The following is a 23,374-nucleotide window of genomic DNA, read 5'->3' as shown; positions in this document are numbered from 1 at the left end:
AACAAATAGACAACAGAACAATCCTACGATAGTCTACTAGTCGTCTATTCCTCCATATATGGCAAATATAAATCAGTGCAAAATTCCATTATTCTAATATCATAGAGAAGTAGTTATGTTCCACAGTATATAGTAATATCATAGAAGGATATACCTTTTTCAGTTTTTTCATCGAAAGTAAGATTTATGTACAATAAAGATATATTTTTTGATATGGAATATACCTCTTTTGATGGGAAATATGCTATATATTGAAGCCGATTGCTTTGTCTCCCTGATTTGGCCGTTGATTGTAGTAGGTCGCCGCTTTTGCGTTTGTCGATAGTGGAGGTTCAAAATAAAGCTCCGTTGGTTTGTCGATAGTCTCAGTAAAAGATGAAAACGTTGGTCGTCAATTCTTCGTTGGCCTACTGGTTGAACATTGACAGTCGAATGAAGAAGAACGAAGAAGAATGATCTCCGAATAAGAGAAGAAAAACCCTCGTATGTGGTATCAATTCAAAATAAACCTTCGTTGGGATTCAATAGCCAATGTTAAAGTATATAAATATGTGTGACAGTGGAAGAGTTTATTTGTAAATAACCTATTACATTTGTGTAAAATCCAAGGTAAATAGTTTTTTTTTTTTTTTTTGTGTGTGTAAAAAATAGAATGTTTGAGACATTAACGTAATATGAACCTCATTTGAAGACTTTTTGTGTAGAAGTACTAATTTAAATACATAAAATAGAATAATATAGATTTTTTGCTTAATAGTCATAAATTATTACACATTTGAAATATGATGACTAAGAGGACTAAATTTTGTTATTTCTATCCAAAACGTTCAAGTCAGAACACAATCGATTTTTTTTTTCAAAAAAAGCTTGGGAAGCAAACCGAATCAAGAATTGGGGAGAGATAAAATCAAAATGTCGTGTAGGGCAAGGGGCATATATAACGGGAATCAAAGCTATGACGTTTAAAACCCAATTGAATGAGAGGATTTTCCAGGGTCAAGGGGGAACAATTGATCGCTACAGTTCTTAGCTCTACTGTTACTTCCCCTTCTCTCCTTTCCCCGCCGCCGCTATCCATTCGCTCTCTCACCGCTCATCGTTCAATTGGGGTTCAACTCTTCTTCAATTTCCCACTGTCGGGTTGCTGTTCTTTATCATCTGCATCATCCGAGCCATCGATTCCTCCATTTCCGCCGTCATCTCTGTCACCAATGCCAGGGGCCGGTTCTCAAGGAGTGGAATGGCCGGCCGACCGCGTAAGGGACACCTTTTTTCGATTCTTTGAGGAGAAGAATCATGTTTACTGGAAGTCTAGCCCCGTTGTGCCCGTAAACGACCCGACCCTTCTCTTTGCTAACGCGGGTTTGTCTTTCTTCCTTGTTTTCTTTATCTTACTTGCGTATTGCGTGGTTCTGGATTGAGAGAGTGGAAGAATAGTTTATGCGGTTGTGCAATTTAGTGGGTTTTGATGGATTTTACGAAGATTTGTAATTGAATGTATACATGAACTTGATTGTTGTGCTTGAGACGATGGGTTTCTGTTGCAGGTATGAATCAGTACAAGCCCATTTTCTTGGGCACTGCTGATCCTAACACGTCTTTGAGTAAACTTACCCGAGCTTGTAATACTCAGAAATGTATTCGTGCTGGTGGGAAACACAATGATCTTGATGATGTTGGAAAAGACACTTATCACCATACTTTCTTTGAGATGCTTGGCAATTGGTCATTCGGGGATTACTTTAAGAAGGAAGCCATCACATGGGCCTGGGAACTTCTTACACAGGTTAGTTGACTTTTACCCCCAGAAATGAATTTGTGTCTCAAACTGTGCAAGTGTAATGTTGTATCGCCTTCTTACAAACAGGATATAGTTTGATGCAGTACATCAGTCTTCCTGTTTTGCTACTTTTGAGCTTGCGAACAACTCTTCTACTTATCCACGCGCTACTGCAATGTGAAAATCATTTTATCTATATCGTATAATGCAGTCCATTAGTCTTTTCATTTGTAACAAATGTTTTTGGGATAGGGGATGCTTGTAATAAAACTTAAGAATATAGATAAGAAACATCAGGTTTTCAATTAAATCTTATGTACTGTGAAATTATAAAGAGCTCCCAGATCATCGCCAAAACAAGGATTGATGAAATTGCATTACTATTTGATTATGGTATGACGGAGTTTATATCAGTTGATTGTTTTTTCTCACAATAGTCGCGTATTGTGTACCTACAGGTTTATAAGCTTCCCACAGATCGAATTTATGCCACCTACTTCGGTGGTGATGAGAAAGCTGGTCTTGCACCTGATACTGAGGCTAGAGACATATGGCTGAAGTTTTTACCTGCAGAACGTGTCTTACCTTTTGGCTGCAAAGTAAGATTACGTAACAACTTCTCTCTGCTTTTTGCTCTTGCAAGCTACAACTACAAATGTCTTGTTATCTATTTGAAATTTCATGCTAGGATAAAAAATATGTTAAACCTCTCATTTCTTTATGCTGCAGAAGCTTCAATTATCGAAGAAAACAAAAAATTGTGAACAATTGTGTTTATCTTTTTTGTGTGTTTTCAGTTCATGTTAGCTTGTGGAAATTTTGTCTAATTTTATTCTTTGAATTTTGAGTAGGACAACTTCTGGGAGATGGGTGATACTGGTCCTTGTGGACCATGCACTGAAATACATTACGACAGGCTTGGTGGTCGTGATGCTGCACGATTGGTTAATAATGATGACCCTACATGCATTGAGATATGGAACCTTGTTTTTATTCAGGTAGCCATCTTGTTCCCCCACCCCCCTCCTCTTCTCTGTTTCACTCGTCAACTAATATCTTATATATATATTTTGCAACAATGAGAGAGTATCTTTACTATTTTTCTTGTAGCTTCCCAGATGTAGGTTCTATTGTGGTTGAACTGTAAAATGTTTATAACAGGCATTTAAGTAGCTCTACCTGTATTGTAACATATCTGACTTTTGGCATTTGGTCCGTCTGAGGTGAAAGCCTGAAGGCCCAAGAGGTTCTTGGTTGATATTGCAGTATTAGTTAGGTTTTCATGAATAGAAAGGGGAGAAAACTCAATGGAAAGGTAAGCATGGTAGTGTTACTCCTAAAGAAGTTGAACTAGATCTGTTCTATAGGTTGTACTACAGTGTCCTTGAGTTCTAAGAATTAAAGATGCAACTACTAGTATTCCAGTTACATTACATCCTTCATCTTCTTGAATATAACCCACATTTTTCAAAGTAACAAGTGTGGATAACAGGATAAAGTTTGCTTTGACTTAAATTTTTTGGCCCCTCATTCTTGTCAAGTAACTAATGTATGAATATCAACGCAGTAGATGGTTCTTTTGTCTCTTTTGATGGGTTTAGGTTGTTCACCTTAGTTATCACTATTATTATTTGGTTATAAGAACAACTTCGTTGGTTATTAATGATTCAATTTGTCATTGCTACAGTTCAACAGGGAAAATGATGGCTCCCTGAAATCTCTCCCTGCCAAGCATGTTGATACTGGTATGGGATTTGAAAGACTGACTTCGGTGCTTCAGAACAAGCTGAGTAATTATGATACCGATGTGTTCATGCCCATCTTTGATGCAATCCAAAAGGCAAGATCAGGATTTTTCTCATCAAATATACTTCTTATTTTGTACTTTGCATAGGATATAATTTAGTATAGGGTTTCTGCCCTCATGTAGAATTGTGAAGGAGGGAGAGAAAAGGTAAGTCCCAAGCCAAGGGTATTACTAAAGGGTCTTCCAAGTAGAAATAAGAGAAGACTATACAACCCGAAGGGTATGTGCAATTTACAATTACGGCAATGGAGAGCTACAAACATAAAAGTACTTCCCAAAAATGAAAAAGAAAATGACTTGTCCCCACTGTTGAAGATTCAGTTGTTCCTTTCTGACCACATATACCAAAAAAGAAGCCCTGATGAATTCAAGTCTTAAGGTTATCTCTTCTATTTTGAAAGGATGATCTTCTGTGAGAGTAGAAAGCAAGCTGTTCTACTGTGGTCCAACAGCTTCCCTAGCCTTCACCCCTGGAGGGGATATCTCTAGATTGCATTGATAAAACAGGAAACATTTTCATACTCTCTTTATGAACCAATTCACTGAACAAATGAAAACGAGCAAAGGGAAAAATCTTAAGCTAGCAAAGTTATAAGATTATCCTATTGGGAACTACGGAATAAAAGAAATACTTACAAGAGTGGTTTGATATTGCACTTCAAAGGGAGACCACAAGAATAGTTAAATCTCATGCCCACATAAGCATAACTCAACTAACATAAACATGCATCCTTGATCAAGAGGCCAGAAATTCAAGTTCTTACTCCCATATTGTTGAACTTAAAAGAATAGTTGAATCCCAAATCACAATTACCTTATCTTTTGTTTTCTATGAAAAATTTCCAATTCCTTTCCAACTTCTCAAACACTATAGTAGCATTTAGCCACAAAAGATGTGTCCCAGATGCCACATCAAAGTAACCATCTTCATCACTATATTCAGTCAAAAAATAAAATTTTCTTACAGTGTTTTCAGTTTTTTAATAAGATATCTATTTGTAGTGCAGGCAACTGGAGCTCGGCCGTATAGTGGAAAAGTTGGGCCAGATGATGTGGACAACATGGACATGGCTTACAGGGTTGTTGCTGATCATATAAGAACTCTTTCATTTGCTATTGCTGATGGGTCTTGTCCAGGTGAGTACCATTGAAAACATGAGATGACTGATTCAAAAGCATTTTGAGTCCTGGCACTTATAGTTAACGGTTATGTCCTGTCCCCTGTCTCTCTCTCTCTCTCTCGGAACTTCCACAAGAATTTATATCTGCAATCCGTTTAATGAGAGTGGATTTCGATATTTTATCTTCAATATCATGGAAAGGATGGGGATAGTTTCTTAGCAATAGCAAGTAAATTATGCTTATTGGTTGACAATTAATTGTTAACATTATGTGGATTCTCTTATCATTGTTAACCATCGATCTTTGGACTTTTTATGTCCATATATTATTGTGTTTGGATTTGCCATCCACCTTTACTCTTTGCATATTCGAAGCTTCAAAAGTTAGTTTTTCATGCTCTTCAAAAAATCCTTGATAGGTAACGAGGGGCGCGAGTATGTTTTGAGACGTATTCTTCGTCGTGCAGTTCGATATGGAAGCGAAGTTTTAAAAGCTCAAGAAGGATTTTTTAACGGGTAGGAGGACTTCTCTATTTACTTGTTTGCCACTTCTAAATTTTAACATGAAAAGTTTGACTGATTTTCACACTACTCTTCCCTTGTTACTTCTTTTCAGTATCATCATAACTATAAATTGTATGTTTTAATATTTGCTAATATGGTTGTTTTCTGTCGATGACTATGGTTATCAGACTTGTGAGTACTGTGGTGAAAGTGATGGGTGATGTCTTCCCAGAGCTAAAACAACATGAAGTGAGAATTAGGGAGATAATTGCAGAGGAGGAAGCAAGTTTTGGGAAAACTTTACTAAAGGTACTTCTTTCCTGAGGGGTTAAGGTCATAGGTTTGATCTTTTTGGCAAGCTAAAAAGCTAAAAAATAAAATCTCTTGGTATCTCTCTTAAGACTTGGCATGGGGAGTGGGTCAAATCTCTTCATGGAGAATGAACTTGAAATTTTCTTCAGCAAATGGTTGGACAAAAATTACAAAAACTCTTCTGGCTTTGATAAAGTTGTATGCCATAGGGATACTGACTTGGGTGCATCTTACTATTTTGATTTGTTATTTCTTTGTGAAGGCTTATTAAATATTACATGTCTTGTTAGCAAAACATAATTAGATCACTTATTTTATGTCAGGGAATTGAGAAGTTTAAGAAGGCCGCTCAGGATGTACAAGGGAAGATATTGAGTGGGCAGGTCAGTATTTTTATTATTGGTCTTTATGTAAATTGTCTCTTTGGCCGTTTTCTGTTTTATAATTTATGTGTAGGAGTTTTTCAATTAGTAAAGAATCTACTTAAGATTTTTATATCAAAAGGTGTATGATCATTGTCTTGAAGTGTCTTTGTTAAGGCTCAAGCATTACAATTTGGGATCACAATTTTATAGCTCTAACATACTCGTTTGAAAAGTTTGAAACAAATTTTGCATAAACTGTTGAAAGGGAGGTTTCTTTTTTTGGTTAAATAATAATAACTTTATGTTGGTGTTGAAGTGGTGGGGGTGTGGAGGGGACACTATTATGAGATGTGTTTTAAAGCTAGAATGAAATTGGAGTCGTAGCACTGACATCTATTTTCAGCATGGTTTCTTTCATCTCTAGGTTCACATTCATTTCTCCACTTGTATTTGGATATGTTTTCTTTCCACAAAAGTAATGCATGAGGTTTTCTGAAAATGCATCACCCTGCCTCTTCCTTGCTATGAAAAAAAATGGAAAAGGAAAAATAGCGGTCTGCTTGAGGGGTGTTTATTTCTGTTATGCTGGAGAGACCTTAATACTTGATTAAAGTTTGAGATTCTTACAATTGGTAGATAAAGAAACTATGTGTTCAAGAAATGTCAATATGTGGTTATTTTTATCTTATTTGTTCTTTACCATGTAGGATGCTTTTATCTTGTGGGATACGTATGGATTTCCATTAGATTTGACTCAGGTATCTTCTCTCTCTCTCTTCCCCCCCCCCCCCCCCCCCCCCCCCTACTGCTTGCATGCATATGATGTTACTAATAACATTTTCATGGGATAGTTGATGGCGGAAGAGAGGGGTCTGCTAGTTGATACTCAGGGTTTCAACAATGCTATGGATGAGGCGAGGGAAAGATCAAGAAGTGCTCAAAATAAGGTGAGTTCTTTTTGCTAGAGTACATTAACATCCTATTGTTGTGTTTTACAGTCTGTTGTTCTACCTTATGTGAACCTGAACCTACACGTGGAAAAATTGTGGATGCTTTCATATATAAAACAATGCAAAAGTCTATGAATAACAATGGATAATTTAATTGACTGGAGAAAACATTTCGATAGTTTTATATTTTGTTTTATTCCTCTTCCAGCAAGCAGGTGGTACAATTGCCATGGATGCTGATGCTACAGCAGCATTGCACAAGAAGGCAGTTGCTTCAACTGATGACAAATTCAAATTTATTTGGTTTAAGGTTTGTGAATCTATTTTTGTCAGCAAGCATGCCTATGTTCCATCTAGTTCAATTCGGTGGTTAATGGCACTCAATGGAGTCCTTGCAATTTCATAAAAAGTCCTTTGGTGGCCTTCAATTTTTTTGTTCGAGGTCTCCCACTTTTAGTTCTAATTCTAGAATGAACCTAAACTGCATGATCTTTCTTCTCTTTTATTTTCTGTCCGCATCTCATCCTTTAGTAATAATTTTTGCTTTCCCGGTTGCCTAAGGGAGGAACAAAACCATTACCAGTATCTGGAATGCAGATGCCTCTTTCTCGTAGAGTTCACCCTCAGTAATTGTGTGTCTTTGTCTGAGGTTGAGGACCAGCATTATGCTTGGTAGCATTGTTCTTTGCCATTATTTGATGCTTTTTTTCCCTGGACTTTTGGATTAGTCTTGCACCTAATTTTGATTGTATAGGTTTGGTTGAAGAGATGATTTGAACTCTGATTCTCTGATAGAGGTAATTTCTTAGATAGAGTAGTTTTTGGTCTATTTTGTGGAACATTTAGCTCAACCAAATCAAGAATTTTTTCTGATAGATGTGCTCAGAGGTGTACATCTGTTTCCTATCCAAAAAAAAAAAAAAAGATGTGCTCAGAGGTGGATTTGGAATGTGGATACAATTTAATGCCTTCCGTACAGACATTTTTGTCTACGTTGTGCCAGGATATCCTATTAGTTTTGATTACTTACAATTAGATCACTTACTTGTGACTTTGGGAACTGGGCCATTTCTTTTTCTCGTGTTTTCTGCTACCTTGTTGCCTTTTTGGGTACTTCGGGATCGTTTTAGTGTGCTTCTCACAGATGTTTTTATTCTACCTTTTGTTAATGAAAGTTTAGTTTCCTACTGACATGTAGTACACCTACGCGTAACACAGGCATATAGATTCCAGAAATATGCACAATTTTGGTTGTTAACTGCTCTGTGTATTGTTCAACCCGCCTATCTTTTTATTCCAGGACCATGAAAGTGTGGTGAAAGCTATCTACACTGGTTATGAATTTCTTGAAAGTGTAGACGCTGGTAATGAAGTTGGTTTAGTTCTGGAATCTACAAGCTTTTATGCTGAGCAAGGTGGTCAGGTATTTTGAGATCTCGGACACCCTATTATATGATTGCTTGATAAGAAAGGCTCTATTGACCTTTTGGCAGATATTTTGTTGTACGTGTTGAGGATAGTAGCCTTTGAATTTACTACTGAAGAGTAACTTTAAATTGTTTGAGCAACATACTGTTTTTAATTTACTGGTCTGTTTTGCCTTTTGTCTAGTACTTTAATTATTTTACATTTTTATTTGAACTTCCAGCTCAGGGATTTTCCCATTGGTTAGAAATCACATTCTTCCTAGTTTGGGTGATCTTATGAAGTTTATTTGGAAGAAACAATGCAATGAGAGGATTTAATTGAATTAGGATTTGAAAATTATTCTATAATGTGCTTGCTACATCTTTTCCTTTGTTATCTCCTATCATTAATGTTTATCTCATTTATGATGTTGTTTTTGGCATTAGATTTTTGATACTGGAATAATTGAAGGTTCCTTTGGCTCATTTGAAGTATGTAATGTTCAAATATTTGGAGGTTTCATTGTTCATATTGGTTCATTTAATGGTGGGAGCGGCAGAATTTCTCTGGGTGACAAAGTTGTTTGTAAGGTAAACTGAAAATATGCTGTCATGTATGTTTAATTGAAAATCCTTTTGGCATTCAGTGGTTTTGGGATCCATTCTTTGTTTGGTTAATGAAATAATTACTTATCTAAATTTCTTTTGCCATTCTTCACGAGTCTATTGATGCATGCAGGTTGACTATGAGCGGCGTAAGCTCATTGCTCCTAACCATACTTGTACACATATGTTGAATTTTGCTCTTAGGGTATGTTTGAATTTTGACCTAAATGTAACTAATTATTACTAGAACTGATATTTCTTTTGTTTTAAAAAGCTTATTTGAATAATAATTGTACAGGAAATTCTTGGAAACCATGTTGACCAGAAGGGGTCTATCGTTCTTCCTGAAAAACTGCGATTTGATTTTTCTCATGGTTCGATTTATTTTCAGTTGTTGTTTACTCTGTCTGCCATTACAGAGTGAATTATTTTATTTATTATTCAGTTTCTTTTATAAAAGAACAACATATTAATGAACATGAATCATAGAGAGGGAGAGAGGGGAGGGAGAGGCAACCCCCACCCAAAGAGGTTTCCAGGAAACATATTAATGAACATGTTAATGAACATGAATCATAGAGAGGGAGAGAGGGAGGGAGAGGCAACCTCCACCCAAAGAGGTTTCCAGGAAACCTCTTACCCTGCCAGGGAATTTTCCAAGACCATAAATTTTCTTAGAAAGTGTAGACAATCAAGAGACGAATGATTTGTTGCCTCCGTAATTGTGTATTGAATCCAATTTCCAATTGTGGCCGTGCTAGTAGACATCTATCCATAGTCCTCTTGTAGTTTGTCATTGCCCATTTAGGAGAAAGAAAGGAAAAATGGTAGGGTTAATACAATTTCTTGTCCATTTCCTCCACCTTGGACTATAACCCTTATCCTCCAAAACCACGTCCAGAGATTATTGTCACTAAATCAAAAGCTGCTTCATTATTTTTCGTATTAGTTAAGTTTTGTTTTTCTTATGGGAGGATGTTTTGGTCACTTTCAATTGTGTATTTGAAATTTTGATTGCTTAACTGCTCCTGAATTATAGGCAAGCCAGTAGATCCTGATGATTTGAGAAAAATAGAATCAATTGTGAACAAACAAATAGAAGATGAATTGGACGTAAATGCTAAGGAGGTAACCCTTGCTGAAGCAAAGCGTATTAATGGGTTAAGGGCTGTATTTGGAGAAGTAAGATGTGCTGTCTTTCTTTATGTCTGAAAACTTTTATGTTATTTATGAGAAGCACGATCTCCAATATCTTCCCTGTTTATGATGCAGGTCTATCCTGATCCAGTTAGAGTTGTTGCCATTGGGAAAAATGTCGAGGAACTCCTGGCTGATCCAGATAATGAGAACTGGTTATCCATTTCTTCAGAGCTATGTGGAGGTTAGTGTGTTCTTGTCATGGCCTTCACTTTTTGCAGCCTGCACCAAGCTGGCCTTAAATAAAGCCAATGGATTATTGCAGGGACCCATATATCAAATACACGGGAAGCAAAGGCATTTGCCCTTCTATCTGAAGAAGGAATTGCTAAGGGGATTCGAAGAATTACTGCTGTTACTACCGATTCTGCCTTTAAGGCAATCGAGCAGGCTCAATCACTTGAGCAGGAAGTTGACGCTGCTTTTAATATAGATGGTAGCTTGCTGGAAAAGGTCTCTCTCTCTCTCTCTCACACGCACACACACATATAGATACTGACAGTAGCTGATAGGTTTCTCTCTTTCTCTGATAAGCTGATTGTTAACAGTTTTGCCTTTGCTGTTATGTTGGTACTGTTTCACCGTTGCATTCCATTCCACTTATCCGCAACTCTTAACAAATAACAAAAAGATGTATTAGACTAAAGTTGGAAGAATACTGAATTATCCTCAAAAGAAGAGAGAATCTACTCAATAATGAAAAAGAGAACCTTGTCTAGAATGAGCCGTAGAAAGGAAGAACGGCCAAAAAAGTAGTAGTAATTTTTTCACTAAGTTAGTCTAAATAATGCGACTGTTTAAAAGAATAAAAATAGTTGAAATCACTGGATTTCAGATGGTTTATTGTTCTCTCTGTCTCTCTCTGGGGGGTGCATCACTGAATTGGAAGTATTAAGTCTGATCCAGTTTAAATATCAATTGGTGTAATAGAATAAAAATTATCTTGCTGATTTATGCCACGTTTCAACAGCTCAATTAAGTTAATTCTTGCTTACTTTTATGTTCTATCATGCAGGTGGTTGCTTCATTCAAAAACCGTGTCGATTCAGCACCAATTCCTGCTGCCAGAAAAGCACAAATTAGGGCAAAGATTGTCTTGCTCCAGGTACTACTTGCAGACCACTGTGCTTTGATTACCCACTTAACTGGTGTATTTATTACCTGAAAATTGCTGTTTCATACAGAACGAAGTGAGGAAGGCTCAAAAGAAGCTGGCTGAAGAAAATATGCAGAAGGCCGTCAAAATTGCCGTTGAAACAGCTGAAATGGCTTCTTCAAATGGTAGGGCCTTCTGTATATCCCATGTCGATGTTGGTTTGGATGCAGCCGCTGTTCGTGAAGCAGTTGTTAAAGTTATGGAGCAAAAGGTAATTTCTTATGCTTAGAGCTAGTAAAAACCATTTTGATGATTGGACCTACATTTTAGAAGTTGTTTTGAAGTGCTTTATCTGGTATTTGAGCCATAATACTTCGGAGGACTTCCTCACAGAAGACCTCTGTTTGACTTATTTTCAAAAACCCTTATATATTACTTCCACGCATGAAAATACCTATTTAATCTATTATTATTGGGGGGGGGGGGGGATGTATTGAGTAAGAATGTCCAAAAAAATGTGTATCCCCACCGTGTTTCAATAATAATAGATATACTTTCCCTTGGGGTGATGGTTTTTCATCCACTCTTACCATCGGTCCTCGAAGAAAAATAGTCAATTGGAGAAACACATTAGAGGATGCATCAATAGTAAAACATCTTCTCCTTAGAATGTGAGGATTTCATTTTATATTTGTGATCAACAGGGCATATCCGCAATGGTTTTCAGCACCGATGAAACCACAAAGAAGGTTGTGGTTTGTGCCGGGGTTCCCACGAAAGGGAACCAAGGGAAGCAATTAGAGGTATCAGAATGGTTGACAACAGCCTTGCAGCCTTTAAAAGGAAGATGCGGGAAGGGGAAAGGTGGTCTCGCTACAGGCCAGGTAACTTTAATTTACGTGCTTCTCTTTGTAGGGACTTTTACCATTTTTTTTTCAGTCGTCCGTATCTAAGAGACAGTAGTGACTTGTTAATCTATTCTGATGGTGAGATTAATTTATTGTGCTCAAGACTAGTTTATAATATCTGAACAATTTGCATCATGAATGAGATCGGCCAGGGATTTTATCACTTTACACTTTTTGGTGGTTGTATGATTAGTTCAGGGATTCTTTTTGGTGGAACTTAGACTCCAATGGTCTTGGAATAAGAAGACTAATGCTTCATTTCAATCTTATGAACTTTTGTAACATATTCATCTTCTGAAATGCTTTCTGCTTTCAGGGAATTGATGCATCTCAAATAAAGGAGGCAATGGATCTTGCTACATCTTTTGCATCATTGAAATTGAACCAATGAAAGTTAGATTCATGAAGTCTCATTCAGAGGAGTTCTGCTATTCTGTTCTGTCATTAGTTGGGCTAACCTTATGGAAAACCACATATCTCAAGTTTGAGAATTAACTGTCAAAATATTTGCACAAGCTGTCTTCCACAATGATCACAGGTTTCTTTTTCATCTCTTTTCTGGGGTGTGGGGATTGTTTCCTCTATTTTTCTCTTCTACTCGCACAAATACTAGTTGGATGTCCAAAGGAATCGATATGATTCATACTACAATTTGAAGTACTAGAAGTTGTAAAGCATTGTCATTAGACTCATTACTAAATGCCATAATGGCAATTTAAAACTTTTTTTTCTTCTAAATAATTTTGTTGTATTCTGTTTGTGTGCTATAGAGAATTGATTTTTTTAGAATAAAATAACATGAAAAAAAAAAGAGAGCCCAATGGGCTACAAACCACTTCTTTCCACTTAGTTGAGCGAGGAACGAATCAAACTCTGTTGAGGCTAGAACTGATGAGGTAATCTTGAATTTCTTCCAAGATGACTCCATTAATGGACTCAAGTAAGTTATTTGACTGAATAGCCCGTACAAAAGATTGAGAGTCCGATTCCACCCAACAATTTGAAATACACCTATCAATCAGCAATCTGACTCACAATGGAGCAGAGCAAGAGCCTCAGCCGACATCACATCAAGATCACCATATAGATCTTTTGAAAAAGCAACCACCATTCTTCCCTCTCGGAGTCCCTCAAAATTCCTCCCAAATCCACTCTGGCAGTCTCCACATCCCATTTACTTTTAAAACAGCAGGTTCTGGCAGCCTCCACATCAACACCTTTCTCCCTTCACCCTCAGGCCCGCCATCTTCAGGCTGGGTCAATCAGACCCCCCAACTAACACTCCTATATGACCGCTGGGCTTCCCGCACATATTCTCCAACCGACCCATTCAGTGCGGAACGCAACCAGAGGAGGAGACATTTTTCACAGCTCTATTTCTATCGGACCAGAGGATCCAACACCCAACGACAAACAGCTCAATATCCTGTGTTGGAAGGGCTCTTCATCGGCTTCAAATACACCTCTTGACAAGAAATTGGAGGAGTCAAAATCTCCTCAAGCCTCGACACTACAGAACGCCAGAACAATCGTGAACGTGGCACCACAAGAAGGTATGTTCATTTGTCTCTCTGTCCTTTCCACACAAAACACACTAGGGGTTGGATGAAATCTTTCTTCTGTTAAGATTATGATTTGACGGAAGGATGTTGAGGAACATCTTCCACAATTTTTTTTCCCGAGGAATGTGCAAACCCGACAACATTCTCCACCATTTTGCCGAAGATGACTCCGTATTACAATTCATAAACTCTGTAAGCACGTTTAATAGAAAAAGTTCCATTCTTTTTTATAGTGCCAAATCCATGAATTCGGCCTGGAAGAGCTACAAATCGGGATAGAACATATGCACTCCACGCCCTCCTCCCAAAAGATGCTCCGCAGAAGCGGCAAATTCCAACTCCCCCCATCATCAATCAATGCCCCAACAACCATATATTTTGAATCCCCAACCGGCGGAGTAATTGACCTAAGATGTGAAGGTCGCGGGAGCCATGGAGTCTCAAACACCTTCGTATTAGTCCTCGAACCAATTCGTCTTCTTAGACCCTTCATTAGCAAATTCCTTCCCCAAATCAGACTTCTCTAGATATACGAGGGGTGTTGTCTCAAAGATGCTTCTAAAATCTCACAGTTTGGGAAATATTTTCCTTCAAAAACTTGGCCAGCCAGAGACATGGGTTGTTGAAGCTTCCACATTTGCTTGGCCAATAATGCTTGGTTGAAACCTTTAAGGCATCGAAAACCCATTCCTCCTCTTATCTTTAGGACGACAAAGGTTTTTCCATGCAAGCCAATAGGACTTTTAATGCGAATTATTAGATCCCCACCAAAATTTGGCCACACCCCTTTCAATATCTTCACAAATGGATCTGGGAAGCTTAACACAAGCCATGCCATGATATATAGCGGAATAGCTTGAGCCACCGTCTTAATGAGAACCTCCCTTCCTCCAATTGAAAACAAATTACGTTTCCAACCCGCCACTGCTTTGTTCACCCTCTCCACAATATAATTCAAATTCCTTTTTTTATTTCTAGATAAATGAGCTGGGATTCCCACAGGTATCGACGAATTGCTCAAATTTGACTTCACTACATTAGGACTAAATAATATTGAGGATTTAGAGGCATTTATACACTGACTTGATGCTTCCTCATATTTTTTTCGAATAGTTTTAATGGTGATCCCCTCTGATTCCGAAGCACGACAAAATAATAGCCTATCATCAGCAAAGAACAAATGTGAGATTGTCCATCACCCAATACAACATCTTGAGATTTCCTTTGAAAGACCCTCTGCACAAAAAAGGAACAGATAGGGAGAAAGCGGATTGATGCAATCATAATATCGATGAAATGAGTATTGATTGTGATGCTATAACGCACTGTTTCATTTAATTGAACCCAAGTACAAGCTCAACTAGAGTTTGGTGAGTCCAGGATCGAACTCAGGATTGCTTTACAAGTATGCAATGAAATCTAATGCCTTGATCTGGACGCAATTCATTACAGTTCAGATTGATTTTTGGTAGAACTCTTGAGTGAAACAGTATATGCGATGATAGGATTGAGAAGAATGGTTGCTAACAATTCCTAAGTGAATATATAAATTATGCATTCATGCGATCCTCATAACTTTGTGTTTGAGTGAAACAATATATGCGATGATAGGGTTGAAAAGAATGCTTGCTAACAATTCCTAAGTGAATATATAAATTATGCATTCATGCGATCCTTATAACTTAGTGTTTGAGTGAAACAGTATATGCGATGCCAGGTTTGAGAAGAATGCTTGCTAATAATTCCTAAGTGAATATATAAATTATGCGTTCATACGATGCACATAATATTATCACTTACACTTCTCAGTGCACATGGCCATATTATCCCATCTCTAGGATGCATGCGATGAATGTGTAATGCAAAAGATGCTATTTATTTCTAAGGAACATCTCTCTTGTTTTATGAGTTCTAAATCTCTAATTTTCTCAAACTGAGATTTAAGCTACTTAGGGTAATCTTTCGAGTTATCCAAGTATTTCAATAGGCATACATAAAATAAGTAAAATGCATGATTTAAATATTACTTGGTTCATGTTAGCTGGATGCTTCTCAACCCATGAAAGATTTAGCTGCTCATAATGACTAAAGAGAATATGGATGGAAATTGAAATGAATATGTATTCATATTAAAGAAATGAATTTTTGCAATACTTAAACAATACAAATACGTTTTAAGATAGAAAATAGAGAAAGGGAGTCAAGTCGTAGTGTACAATTTCTTGTTTCCCTCGGCTTCCTAAATGACTGCTTCACTGTAAATATTGAAAGATGGAGTTCGTCTTCTACTCCTTCAGAAAACCGAAGCTCTCACCAAGGTTGTTGAATGAATGTATGAGAAAAGGCTCCTTTGACAAAATTTGTACTTTTGACTCTTTTCTTTGCACGTTCCTTTTCTCGCATGACGATTTCATGGCTATTTATAGACGACGAGGATAGCTTTTCTTCTCTTACTTATAATTATGTTGATAAGGTGCATTAAATTCCATACCCTGCTGCACCGCCTGCTGTGTGTAACGGTCATGCTTGTCCAGGGCCTGTTGCCCATGGCCGCATGCCCAATCCAACCCCCTTCTAGCATATTTTCATGTCCTATATTGTATTAGTTTAGTTAGCTTGCTTTCTTTACATTTTCATTGTAAGTGACCACTCGCCCTTTTGCATATGCAAGGGCGCCAGTTGGCTTTTTGTTCAGAATGCACTATATGGGGATAAGACTAACCATCATTTCCTCATACCCGGAGTAGTACTCTATAAAGCCGTTGTTGTTGCTTATTGCTTTCTAGTCTACTACAATCTTTCTTTCTTTATTCACACTCACAAATCTTCTTACGAAAACCTTTTCTCCAAACCCGTTTTCTAAAACCGTTTTCCCTAAAACGGGGGTGGAGGTTGCAAGAGGCACTCGGTGTGCCATCGGCAGTCCGTAATCGAGTTGGCTGGCTTGTTCGTGAGCGGGAACAAGTGCCGCACAATCGCTAAGAGAAGCTTCCGAAAGAGCGATTGTGACAGTTGGTATCAGAGCCAAGATTGGCTTATAGAGAGAGATCAGTGATCATGTCGGCGACGAAGAACCTGAACAAGTCCCATGTGGACAGATTGGTAGAGATGGAAGAACAAATGCTCTACCTAAGAGAGGTCCCAGATAATGTTCGTTTCTTTGAGACTCGGCTACAAGAAGTTGCCGAGAAAGCCGATGGAATTGATGCGGTGGTAGGCCGCCTAGACGGATTACCCGTCAGAGAATTGATGATGAGGGTAGAGACCCTCGAGACCAAAACAGTACGGTCCGGCAACTTTGAACGAGGCGATAGCTCCTCGGGTTCTGTTGCCCACATAGAGGAGCGTGTCGAAGAGTTGGACAGCTCCCAAAAAGCAATACTTCAGATGGTAACCGACCTATCCGAAGACTTTCGATCGGCCCTGGATGTCGTCAGAGCCGAGATAGCGGATGTGAGTGCGAGGGTGAATCTCACCATTCGAGCGGTAGGGAACCAAGCCCCACCTGGGGGCGCAGTGGCAGTAAGCCGAATAAAAATCCCAGAACCGAAACCCTTCTGTGGGGTGCGAGAAGCGAAAGCCCTGGAAAATTTTATCTTCGACCTTGAGCAGTACTTCAAGGCGACGAACACAGTGACTGAAGAGTCGAAAGTCACAATAGCAACGATGCATCTAATTGAAGATGCAAAACTGTGGTGGAGATCACGATTTACAGATATACAGGAAGGACGTTGCACTATTGATACTTGGGATAGATTGAAACAAGAACTTCGCTCGCAGTTCTTCCCTGAAAATGTTGAGATCTTGGCTCGACGAAAACTCAGAGAGCTAAAGCAAACAAGTAACATCAGGGACTATGTAAAACAGTTTGCAGGACTCATGTTGGACATACGAGATATGTCTGAAAAAGACAAAGTCTTTTGCTTTGTGGAGGGGCTGAAACCGTGGGCGAAAGCAAAACTATATGAACAAGGAGTACAGAATCTCCCCTCTGCCTATGCGGCAGCTGAACGACTATACGACCTTAGCACTGACTCACAAGATGTGAGGAAGCAATCAACTACCTCAAATGAGGAAAACAGAAACAGTCGTTCCAGTCCTCCCAGGCCTGGGGGAGGAGACAAGAACACGGGGGGGGGGGGGATCGTAAATCATTCCAACCGAGATCAGGAAGCAACTGGCGGGGGCCGCCACAACAGCATAACAATTACAATCGCCCCCTGTCTTGTTTCATATGTAGGGGGCCACACAGGGCGCGTGAATGTCCAAATCAAACTGCGTTCAATGCTTTTCAAGCCACATTAGCCTCTACCTCCGGAGACGAGGCCGAACTAGAGGAGACGGTAACCGAGCCAGCGGCAGACATTGAGAATCCCAGGATGGGGGCATTGAAATTTCTGTCTGCACTCCAGAAGAATATGGGAAAGGCGACGGAGCCACTAGAGAAAGGTCTCATGTATGTGGACGCTTGGGTCAACCAAAGATCGGCCAAAACCACTATGGTTGACTCTGGGGCTACCCATAACTTCATGGCGGAAACGGAAGCTCGCCGCCTGAACTTGAATTGGGAAAGAGATGCAGGAAAGATGAAAGCTGTGAATTCCGCAGCCCTACCGATTTCGGGGATAGCGAAGAGAACTCCGGTAAAGTTAGGAGACTGGAAGGGCCTCGTCGACTTCGTGATTGTCAAGATGGATGATTTTGATGTGGTACTGGGGATGGAATTCCTACTTGAACATAAAGTCATACCAGTGCCCCTCGCCAAATGCTTAGTCATTACCGGATCTACACCGACCGTAGTCCAAGCCAGTATCAAGCGGCCAAATGGAGTGAGAATGATCTCAGCCCTCCAGTTGAAGAGGGGCCCGGCCCACGACGAACCCACGTTCATGACCATCCCAGTAGAATCGGTTGAGTCCACTGAAGAGGAGATCCCCCAAGACGATCTATTTGTCTTGGAAGAGTATCGGGACGTCAGGCCGAGAAGCTTGCCCAAGTCCCTACCCCCACGAAGGGGGATTGACCATGAGGTCGAGTTGTTGCCAGGGGCAAAGCCGCCTGCCAGGAAGGCATATCAGATGGCCCCGCCCGAATTGGCTGGGCGTCGAAAACAGTCAGACGAGTTGTTAGGTATGTCTCAACTTAGCTTCAATATCCAGCAGAGTTCCGCGATCGGAAAGGTGGCCCTCGAAGTGTGCGACAGACAGCCACTCAGGCCACACTTGGTGGACCACCCTTATGCAGGCAAAAGTCTTCAGACACATAACTTCACTAAAGAGTGGAGCAAAACCCCTGAGATAGCTCGCGCCTACCTGGAAAGAGCATCAAGGAGAGTGAAGAAATGGGCTGGTAAGAAGCAGAGGGCCCTTGAGTTTCAAGCTGGAGACAAGGTCCTGATCAAGCTACGACCGGGACAGTTTCAGTTCCGAGGCCAGAGAGACCAACGGCTAGTAAGGAAATATGAAGGTCCAGTGGAGGTAATTGAGAAGGTCGGGAGAACCTCATATAGGGTTCAGTTACCCTCATGGATGAAGATTCATTCTGTCATCGGTGTGAACCTCCTGAAGCCCTATCATCCCGAACCCGAGGATGGACAGCGGAACTTGCTAAGGCGCCCATCAGTCACGATGAAGAGTTTTGCTGAGAAAGAAGTTGCACAAATCTTGGGTAAACGTACGCGCCGTAGTGGAAGACCCAGACGAGAACTGACAGAGTTTTTGGTGAAATGGAAGGATCTCCCCGATGAAGAGATCAGTTGGGAGTGGGCCGAAGACTTGAAGAATGCAGCTCCGGCCATCGCAGGTTTTGAACAAGGTCGGTTGACGGGGACGTTAACCAATTAAGTGGGGGAGAATGTAACGGTCATGCTTGTCCAGGGCCTGTTGCCCATGGCCGCATGCCCAATCCAACCCCCTTCTAGCATATTTTCATGTCCTATATTGTATTAGTTTAGTTAGCTTGCTTTCTTTACATTTTCATTGTAAGTGACCACTCGCCCTTTTGCATATGCAAGGGCGCCAGTTGGCTTTTTGTTCAGAATGCACTATATGGGGATAAGACTAACCATCATTTCCTCATACCCGGAGTAGTACTCTATAAAGCCGTTGTTGTTGCTTATTGCTTTCTAGTCTACTACAATCTTTCTTTCTTTATTCACACTCACAAATCTTCTTACGAAAACCTTTTCTCCAAACCCGTTTTCTAAAACCGTTTTCCCTAAAACGGGGGTGGAGGTTGCAAGAGGCACTCGGTGTGCCATCGGAAGTCCGTAATCGAGTTGGCTGGCTTGTTCGTGAGCGGGAACAAGTGCCGCACAATCGCTAAGAGAAGCTTCCGAAAGAGCGATTGTGACACTGTGCGTCAGAAGTTCATTGGCTTTACAGCGAAGCTTTCTTTGAGTGAAACTATATATGCGATGCCAGGTTTGAGAAGAATGCTTGCTAATAATTCCTAAGTGAATATATAAATTATGCGTTCATACGATGCACATAATATTATCACTTACACTTCTCAGTGCACATGGCCATATTATCCCATCTCTAGGATGCATGCGATGAATGTGTAATGCAAAAGATGCTACTTATTTCTAAGGAACCTCTCTCTTGTTTTATGAGTTCTAAATCTCTAATTTTCTCAAACTGAGATTTAAGCTACTTGAGGTAATCTTTTGAGTTATCCAAGCATTTCAATAGGCATACATAAAACAAGTAAAACACATGATTTAGATATTACTTGGTTCATGTTAGCTGGATGCTTCTCAACCCATGAAAGATTTAGCTGCTCATAATGACTAAAGAGAGTATGGATGAAAGTTGAAATGAATATGTATTCATATTAAAGAATTGAATCTTTGCAGTGCTTAAACAATACAAATACGCTTTAAGATAGAAAATAGAGAAAGGGAGTCAAGTCGTGGTGCACAATTTCTTGTTTCCCTCATCTTCCTAAACGACTACTTCACTGTAAATACTGAAAGATGGAGTTTGTCTTCTACTCCTTCAGGAAACCAAAGCTCTTAATAAGGTTGTTGAATGAATGTATGAGAAAGGGCTCATTTGACAAAATTTATATTGACTATTTTCTTCGCACGTTCCTTTTCTCGCATGGCGATTTCATGGCTATTTATAGGCGACGAGGATAACTTTTCTTCTCTTACTTATGATTGTGTTGATAAGGTGCATTAAATTCCATACCCTGATGCGCCGCCTAATGCGCGTTAGAAGTTCATTGGCTTTGCAATGAAGCTTTCTTATCAGCCACCAACTCAATCTTTGATTTGACCTCTACCGCCCAGGTGTCGCACCATGTCTCATCGCCTGGAGTCACCGACTCGCCTTGCTATGCGACATGTGTAAGCATTGAGATTTCTCATTTAATCGCATCGTTAGTCATTCTACACTTAAACAAAATGATTTAGCTTTAAAATAGACAGATTCGGCATTGTGTGCGTGCGATTGTATGCTGCAATTATTTTTATGAATTTTCTTAGCAATTCGTTGCATTTTCGGAGCTTTTTTTCCTTGTATTTCTGCAAGTTATCACGGATCACCTTGTCTAAGCCTGCGTTTATGTTGAATTAGCCCTCTTGGTTTACCATTTATTAGTAATGATGAGGAAACCGAAGAAACGCAATCCATCACCAAATCGACCCAACGATCATCAAAACCCAAACAAATCATCATCCATTTCAAAAAAACTCCAAGGCTCGATGATACGTTTTGCTCAAGCTTAATTGTCGTCATCCCTTTCTTTCCTTGTCTACATCCATGTATAAAATTGAGGCACTCATAACTTACTAGAACATTATCTATTATTTGTCTGAATTGAACAAAAGCACTCTAGTTCTATGAATTACAGGCTTGTAATATCCTTTTAAGCTTGTTTGCAATTGCCTTAGTTATAATCTTGCACGACACATTGCAAAAACTTTTTGGGTGAAAATCAGTCACCTCCTTTAGATTTTTAATTTTTAGGATGAGGATAATATGAGTGTGATTAAAGTTCCGAACAAAGGCTCCACCATTAAGGACTCTAAGGCGTGCTGCAACTGTTTTTTCTTTTGTGATTCCCCAAGATTTTTGGTAAAATATCGTTGGGAACCCATCAAAACCTGGAGCTTTGGTTAGATACACCTGGAATAAAGTTGTTTTTACCTCTTCCTCTAAGAAAGGAGTCATCAAGGTTTCATTCATTTTGGGCGAGACCTTACAAGAGACACTGTAGAACAACAATTAACTACTCTTTCGTCGGGTTATAAGATTGAAACAAAGAGTCAGAATAGGAAATTAACATTTGTTCCAACTTCAGATCATTAGTTGTCCACTACCCATCTTCTTTCTTGATTCGTTCAATGAAGTTTTCTTCCTCTGAACGAGCCTTCTCGTGGAACCATTGAATTTCGATCTCCCCATTTTAGCCAAATTTCTCTTGCTCTTTACTTCCAACACATTTCTTCAGCCTCTAGTACTTTGTTGATGTTGTTTTCAATTAACTGAATTTCATTGAAATTGGATCTCCATCTCTTCCGTATGCCTCTTGGAGTAGAGATTTTTGCTTTGTAATTTCACGAACTCTCCTTTTTTCCCTTCCCCACACTTTTAAATTTTGTGCACACACCATTGAAACTTCAAGTTTAAAGAGTTAAGGCATTCCCATGGTCAGCAGTGCTCCAACTTTGATTAACAATATCAACACGGTCTTGCTCCTAACCCAAAATTCTTCAAACCGAAAACATGGTTGCACATTAGATTGAAGAACATCTCTCTGTTTAGTACTCAAATCAACACAAATGGGTCGATGATTCGATCTGTACCACTCAAAATGGGACACCCTAGCATTTGGGAAAAGGTCACATAATTTCCCATTTCCTAAAAACCGGTCCAGCCTGTTGAATATACATTTCCAGCTTTCCACCTGTTCTTCCAAGTAAAAATATTGCCATTACAATAACCCAAGTCTCTAAGCTGTAACTCATCCATAACTTCCCTAAATATTTCCATGTTGCGAGAGATGATTTGAATCTGCATCCTCCTATATCCGCATCTAGTTTCAAAAAAGAAAACCAATTGGGGATGATGTTGATAAATAACATATTTTATTTCTCTGAACGTCCTCGGGCTCCTCGCACCCCGGACGTTCCAATAGAAGATTTTAATTGCTGTCGACTAGGCTACTCTGTATCCTTCATCGATAAAACTTCAATTTCCATCTCTTCTTCATAATGATGCTTCTTAACGACCCACTCTGCATTTACTCCTTCGTCAGCCTTTCGTTTTTTGCTTCTCTGTGTCTGTGTCCCCATATTTTGTTTGCTCACCAAATCCTCCTCTTCCCGCCTACAAGCCAATTTAAATTTTCTGATATCTTTTTGGGGCCACTTCAATTTGCATATCACTTACCTCATCCAGTTGGGTTGAACTTTCCAAAATATTTTTCCTTTATTAAATGATTGTGTTGACTCAGGTGGGTCCTCTCTTTCCTCGACTTAATTCACTCTGCAAATTTCTTTCATCAACTATTTCTTTTTGGTAGCCTATTATTATTAAGATCCACCGTAAACTCGATAGATGGAAAATGTATAACTTGTCCAGAGGAGGTCGTTTAACTCTATGTAATGTAGTTTTGGCCAATCTCGTTTAACTCTATGTAATGCGGTTTTGGCCAATCTTCCCACTTATTACATGTCCTTATTTCTAATGTCTTGCTTGATGATTTCTGAATTGGAGAGAATTTTACATTATTTTTTCTGGGAAGGCCATAA

General features: G+C 39.2%; 1 protein-coding gene and 1 long non-coding RNA gene across 2 annotated transcripts; both read left to right on the top strand.

Annotated features, from left to right (window-relative positions):
* The first annotated feature begins 786 nt into the window (after positions 1-786).
* On the top strand, positions 787-12,790 carry ALATS (Alanyl-tRNA synthetase). Its single transcript, XM_039047894.2, has 23 exons — positions 787-1,362; positions 1,548-1,786; positions 2,239-2,379; positions 2,632-2,778; positions 3,468-3,620; positions 4,595-4,724; positions 5,128-5,224; positions 5,401-5,521; positions 5,848-5,907; positions 6,597-6,647; positions 6,741-6,836; positions 7,048-7,149; positions 8,140-8,262; positions 8,693-8,836; positions 8,985-9,056; positions 9,150-9,225; positions 9,891-10,033; positions 10,124-10,232; positions 10,314-10,501; positions 11,064-11,153; positions 11,233-11,415; positions 11,849-12,028; positions 12,369-12,790. Exons 1-23 carry the CDS (start codon positions 978-980, stop codon positions 12,441-12,443), a joined length of 3,105 nt encoding a protein of 1,034 aa, XP_038903822.2. The 5' UTR covers positions 787-977; the 3' UTR covers positions 12,444-12,790.
* Positions 12,791-13,174: 384 nt separating this feature from the next.
* Positions 13,175-15,234, top strand: LOC150032676 (uncharacterized). Its single transcript, XR_016524274.1, has 2 exons — positions 13,175-13,605; positions 14,728-15,234. It is a non-coding gene; the product is annotated as an uncharacterized LOC150032676 (long non-coding RNA).
* Positions 15,235-23,374: the final 8,140 nt, after the last annotated feature.

Source organism: Benincasa hispida, chromosome 11 (genome assembly GCF_027475165.1).
Source record: "Benincasa hispida cultivar pf3 chromosome 11, pf3_genome.v1.1, whole genome shotgun sequence".
In the NCBI taxonomy this organism is placed as follows: domain Eukaryota; kingdom Viridiplantae; phylum Streptophyta; class Magnoliopsida; order Cucurbitales; family Cucurbitaceae; genus Benincasa; species Benincasa hispida.
This window is presented reverse-complemented; position numbering and strand designations above follow the sequence as displayed.

Bases quoted from the DNA above. Each gene is read 5' to 3' on its own strand.
- ALATS (XM_039047894.2), top strand. From the start codon at position 978: ATGAGAGGATTTTCCAGGGTCAAGGGGGAACAATTGATCGCTACAGTT. The intron at 5,908-6,596 runs GTCAGTATTTTT...TTTACCATGTAG, and splicing joins GGAAGATATTGAGTGGGCAG to GATGCTTTTATCTTGTGGGA. The intron at 6,648-6,740 runs GTATCTTCTCTC...TTCATGGGATAG, and splicing joins TTCCATTAGATTTGACTCAG to TTGATGGCGGAAGAGAGGGG.